A 6266-nucleotide genomic window follows, 5' to 3' on the forward strand; every position below is an offset into this window, starting at 1 on the left:
GTAGAACCCTTTAAATCGCCTTGTGTCTTAATGGCGCTACATAAATAAACATGCCTCTCCTCTGCATAGTATAGTCGTAGTATTAGTAGTATCAGTAATCTAAATTTATAGCAAATGCTTTCAAGTTCTGCAGAGTCTCTGGACTGACTGTAAGCTTCTGTAGTGACCCTCACATAACGTTTCTATAGTTTATAAAGGGGTCTGTGTGAGCTATAACTTGTTCGCTTTACAATCCCTACTAATGTCGGTTCGCTCCTTTTATTTCAGAGGATTTATGATCTCCTGATTGCTTGCCGCAGTGGCTGCGAGGTTCATTTTATTGTACATTGGGGCCCCCTAGCAGGCCGACCGCACAATGTTTTAGTTAAACAAGAAAATGGACCATGAAACTGCTTTTTTGGGACGGTTTGGAGGGGAGATTTCTTTCTTTTACATTTTGCACCAGCAACAGAATGAGGTGGATGGATTCCTTTGAATGAATCTACTGTCCGGAGCGTGCACAGTCACTGAGAGCTGATTCTGTTGAGTCATTCGCTCACCCAAAGCATTTGTCTCACAGCAAACCATACAGACAGTGTCAGAGCTTTGCAGCGCCGCAGTTTGAATCTCACCGAGGCAACGGAAGCTTCATCCACCTCGAGGTTTCTATCCAACTTCTCCCTTCTGTCACAGACTTTTCAGCCTGTAGGGACCCTCGGTAAAGGACCCCTGGGAGTCAAAACTGCCTGCCCTCTGAAACATCCAAATGGCTGCATCGTTTTCAAAGTGTGATCTTTTTTTTCATTCTCAGAGCAAAGGCTTTCTTGCATTTACACGGTATGCAACCAAATATTATAACGGAAGACTTAATTTCACATTTATGTAACACTTAACTTAACGATATCTGATGCAAAGCCTGCTGGGGGGAACATAATGTCTGCACAGTGTCTTTGTCCTGTTTTGATGCTGTAGCCTGCAGGAAGAGACCCAACAAAGAATCTCTCACACTACCACTATTGTTACAGATATATTGTGTTTATATCTCCCAGAATCTCAGTTCTGCTCATTCTTGCATATCATTCTGACGCTACAAAGACCTTGTTGCTCATTGTGCTCATTGGCCTGATTGAATCTAAAATTAAATATCACTGAATCAAGAGACTGTAGCTCTCCAGTGAGTCAGTCACTTGTGCAATCTGCTCTTTTTTTTCCATCGGACACATGAAACACACACACACACAGAGAGCTCATGCATGCATGGATGAATGACAGAGGTTGTGTGTGAGCGGGAGAGATGCATTTCAACATGTGAGGTTGAGCGAAATGGGTAAAGACAGACGCACACCTCGGTAACCCGGTGCCCCCGACACTCCGCACAGCTGCTGCCAAGTGTCCCACATATTGACACGAGTCTGTGATCCGCCTGCAGCACTATCTAACTACCAACACACTCAGCGACCGAAGCCTCTAATTAAACTCTTTATGTTAGGTTTTTTTTTCTTCCTCTAAGAATAGAGGAGAAGCCCTAAGGCCAGGAAGCCGTGACACAGAATAAAGGAGAATATAATGGGGAGCGTGTGGGTCTTTTTCTATGACTGGTTCAGTCTTCTGTCAGCAGAAGCGAGTCTTTTGATATCTCAGATCTTTGTACGAATATCAGAGTTACTGGGGTGCATCACTACTTGATAATATCACTGGATGTTTGCAGGTATAAGACCCAAAAGAAAGGATGAATCTTTTATTTTGCACAACCAATGTACAACACTGCATTTCTCGGCATTTGACCCATCCAAGTGGAGCAGTGGGCCAACGACAGCGTCCGGGGACCAACTCCAGATCTGAGCCGGCGTCTGGGTCAAGGCCACTGACTTGAGAATGAACCTACATGATTTCTTTTACAAGATCATTTCTACCAGATTTAAGATGCATGATCCTGACCTGTGAAGGTGTAGGTTTCATGCCGGACTACAGTTATTTATACAGCAGAGTGCAAGTCTGAAACAAAGGGACGGTGGGTTTAAATATATCCTGACAAAAATATACTAAATGATTGATAACATCAAATCAGAAATCAGGTATTTGTCGCATTTAAGAGCTCAAAAAGTCACATTTTGGACAATTCAGTGACTTTCCCGGCTAATTTTAAAGCATTTTAAGACTTTATAAAGACACGCAGACACCCTGTATAATGCAAAAATACTAGTACAGAGCAGGATAAAATATAGGATTATATATGAATACTATCAAACAGATGATAGATAGATAGATAGATAGATAGATAGATAGATAGATAGATAGATAGATAGATAGATAGATAGATGTTGTATTCATAGGACTACAATAGAGGCACACCTGAAATCGCCTACAATAGGTAGGTGTGGGTACAACTACAGGCCACTCAGGGACTAGAACAGAAGAGTCCTGATCATGTCATCAGAACCAGACGCAGTGGAGGATACAGTGCATTATAATAGAGCCATGATGCAATGCGTGGAAAGTGTTGGCACTGATGTGATTAAATGATAGTATGTCCAGAGGTTTGGCTTGTCATGTCTGTCCTCGTCCTCCGCAGCCCCCCTGACAGCCCTGCAGGCCGGCCGGCCCCGGCGCTGCTGCCGCCGGGAGCACGCTGACGGACAGACCGCTGCTGTCACAAGCGCCATAAATCATCCGCAGGGAGACTCACCTCGCCCCGCTCGATCCGCTCCACGATGCTGGCGAACTCCGTCATGTCCTCAGAGTCCGACATGGCTACAGATGGAGATGGGTGTACAGTAGAGAGACCGGTTTTTAAAAAAAATAAAATAATAATAGTTATAATAATGATGATGTAGAAAAACACAAAACAAGCAGCCGCGGATTATTAAAGAGCCAGGATGAGACGCGTCACGGCTTCACGGGGGAGGTGAGACAAGCATGAAGAGAGAAGAGCCGCTCCTCAGACCTCCATCACCATCCTCTCTCCTCCCTCCCTCTCTGTGCGCGCTACAGTACGCGCGCCTGCTGCCCGCGAGGAGCCAGTTTTCTGTGAGTTTGCCTCATCTTGGAGGGAAGACCCCGCCCTCTCCTCCTCTCCTCCTCTCCTGTACCATCTCCCTCCTTCTCTCTCCACATCATCCCTCAGCGGCGATGTCTCGACTCACAGAGCTCTTTGTATCCCCCCCCCCGCCATCCACCTTCCCGTCAGCTCTGTCATCCATCAGATCCACCAGATTTATCTCCCAATCGCCAGAAAAACAATCGTATTAATCCCAGCCTGAAGATTAAAGAGGGGAGAGGGTGGTCTTTAAATCTGTCAGAGCCGCGTTCGGTCAAGTTTTACGCATGGCTGGCAGCGCGCTCATGTGCGCATATGTTGCGTTTCGTGGACTCACGTCTGCTCGCTGCGACCCGAATATGTGACCGCTGCTCTCCGTGGACTCACTGTGGATTGTTCCCTGTGCTTAAAGGTGTACTATGTAGTTTTTGGGACGAGATTGGAGTCAGAAGAGAGATCTCCATTCACTGAATACTAAATAAATAAATAAACCCTCTTTGTTTCATGACTACAACAACACAGTTTCATACTCTTTTACTTTGTTTACATGTGGCGGACCCTGCCACCTTTCCAGCATCAAATAACAGTTGTTTTCCCTCTGAGAACAGCTCCTTTATTCAGTTATTGGAAAAAATACATATTTCTGAGTTTTTATGATTTGATTCTGATAAAATTCTCATTTTGAATTTCTTCGCCCCTTTACAGCTGGATTTTGGAGGAAGAGGAGATTCTCTGATCTCATGTGAGACAGAGTCAAACAGAGACCTGTTCCATGCCTGAGCCGGAATGCGCGCCGACCGCGTGGGGCCGGATTAAGTTCGTGTTTTTAATTTTTTCTGGCAAATGCCACTTGTTCCGCGTCACCAGATGGCCCTGCGCTTCATGCAGACGTATTCCACCCCATTGAGCATGTGGAGGGGGACAAACTGGCAGACTGCCCCTGCGGAGCAAACGGTGCATGACAAAACTAATAACTAGTCGACTATCTGACCGCTGCTTCCAAAAAAAGAAAAAAACACTGAGATAATCACTGTTCACTGCGGTGGAGCAATGTGGTTTCATTTTAGGACGAGCGGTCATCTTAAAAAGAACATGTTCATACTTACAGAAAAAGGCATTAATGGCTTTAAATCATACCGCTGTTTCATAAATAAACCGTCATTAAAGGCGCAATATGTAAGAAATGACCACTGTCAAATTCAAAACAAATCGGGGGCAGCATGTCACTAGAGTGACTGCTAACAGCAGCTGCCTTTAGCTTGTAAGCTCAGTTAGCCGTGCAGCTAGCAGTGCGGACTGATCTGGGCTAGCTTGTTAGCAAGCTAACCTCAGTAGGCTGGATATGTTTGCAACAATACAGACGTCAACACCTATGAACTGTTATTTCTTCGTTTTGTTGATCATTTTCGAATGTTTTCGGATGAAATTCTTACATATTGGACCTTTAATGATGACTTGGGTTGCCAGGTTGTGACGAACACTGATTCCACAGGCCAGCAGCAGCTCTGTGAGGCTTTGACATTTACTTCGCATCAGCTAATGTCAGCTAACATGCCGGATATTTCAATAGACTCTCGGGGCAAAGATGAGCCCAGCGCTCATGTGTAATATGTGAAGAGATGACACTTGACCTGCCCCATGAAGAAAGCCACATAACTGAACCGCAGTGCCCCTCTGCTTGACTGAATAATCAATAGAACGCATTGATTAGTGTGTTTTACTAAGGAGAATTGATTCAACTTAAATAACTGCACAGAAAACAGCTGTTGCGTAGGCGCATGTAAGATGACCCCAGGGCCTGTGGATCATTAGGAATGACTCATTCTTTCACATGATGCAACGCGGTAAACAAGCTGTATTTCTTATATGTGTGTTGTAGCAACAGCTTCATTCAAAAAACAGGAAAACAGTCCTCTGTCCCCATGTGCCTGATAAATGAACCTGACAATGATGTTGGCGTCGTTTTTCTTCTCGCGGAGCTTAACTTTGCTTTCTACATGTTCTTCCCCTCGGTGACACTATAGGGTTACGTGTCTCATTGAGGAGGGTGGTGCCACACAGGTGTAAGTTGTCTGATGAACATAGGGGATCATAACCGCACCCGAAGTACAGCTGCGGCAGCTGGCAGTCGCGGAGCATCCCCTGACACTTTGGATCTGGGTTGGGCTGTATTCACTGGGGGGGGGGAAGAAAAGCACATTTCAAACCTCACTTTTCCTTTTCTTTTGATTGTTTCTCTAAACTTGGATGGATTGAAAATCATAAAAAACGTGTGATCAAGTGCCGTGTAAATTTTTAATAACCACCGTTCGCAGATTGGATATCAGAGTGCAACTAGGCCACATTTGTCTGGATCGAATTACATCGTCAGCGCCAACAGTGAGGTCTGTGACTGTGTTATGCAGCTCCCAGGTGGGACTCTATATGTGTGCTTGCATGTGTGCTCTGTATCCAGAGAAACTCCCCTTCCCCCCCAAGGCGTGTAGCTGTGGCTAACTCACTGACCTAGCAAAGGACGGAAATAAAAAAAATAAAAAAATCATCATCAGACTGTGTTACTCTAAAGCACAACACGTCAGCGTTGCAGTAAAATTAAAGGCAAATTAGGGAAAATGCTGACCAGTTGTTGTGTTTGAAGTTAAAAATAGAGCAACGACAGCTCTGAGTCATCCAACCACACAGTCTACTGTGAGAGGAAATAAGGACTTTGTCTTCCATACAGAAACTCAGAAGCTGGTGGAGCGAGGTCCTTTTGTCCACCTAACCCCAAAGAAAAGGGGTCATGATGGACACTTCTATCTTTTCTTTCTAGGCGCAGATCTGGAGTTAAGATTTTGGTTTTAATTGTGAGGTTTACTGACTGATATTGGTGACCCCATGACCTTTTGTTTAGTGACATCAGGCATGAAAAAAATGCATGGATTTCATGTGAAAGTGCCGTGGAAACTCGTTGTTTGTGGTTGAGTGGTGTCATCATCAGGATACATTTTCAATTTTAGCAAGAAAAACAACAAACAGAAGGACTGCTGGCTTTGGACCAACTGAGATCACTTTTAATAAAAGGTACATCCTCTATTTGGACTACTCCATTTGTCACAAAAAATGTTGGCAAAGTATGTTTCTGACAACCATGGTCCGGTTAGGTTAGGCCACTTGGTTTAGGCTGGGAAACAATCATGATTTGGCTGCAGATATTTCTGAAAGAAATCCTGACGTTTCGCAAAAATCATGTTGGTGTCACGCTATAAAA

General features: G+C 44.6%; 1 protein-coding gene across 4 annotated transcripts in view; it reads right to left on the reverse strand.

Moving 5' to 3' along the window:
• Nucleotides 1-3384, reverse strand: part of trim36 (tripartite motif containing 36) — a 34938-nt gene extending 31554 nt beyond the window's left edge. For 2 of the 4 annotated variants that reach the window (XM_030416845.1, XM_030416844.1), the window contains exon 1: nt 2666-3382. In XM_030416845.1, the coding sequence (XP_030272705.1) occupies nt 2666-2728 (63 nt within the window). In that variant the 5' untranslated portion in view covers nt 2729-3382. Of the gene's footprint in view, nt 1-2665 lie in introns of all 4 variants that reach the window. The other 2 variants (XM_030416847.1, XM_030416842.1) reach the window with 2 other exon arrangements.
• Nucleotides 3385-6266: the final 2882 nt, after the last annotated feature.

This window comes from Sparus aurata, chromosome 5 (assembly GCF_900880675.1).
Source record: "Sparus aurata chromosome 5, fSpaAur1.1, whole genome shotgun sequence".
In the NCBI taxonomy this organism is placed as follows: Eukaryota; Metazoa; Chordata; class Actinopteri; order Spariformes; family Sparidae; genus Sparus; species Sparus aurata.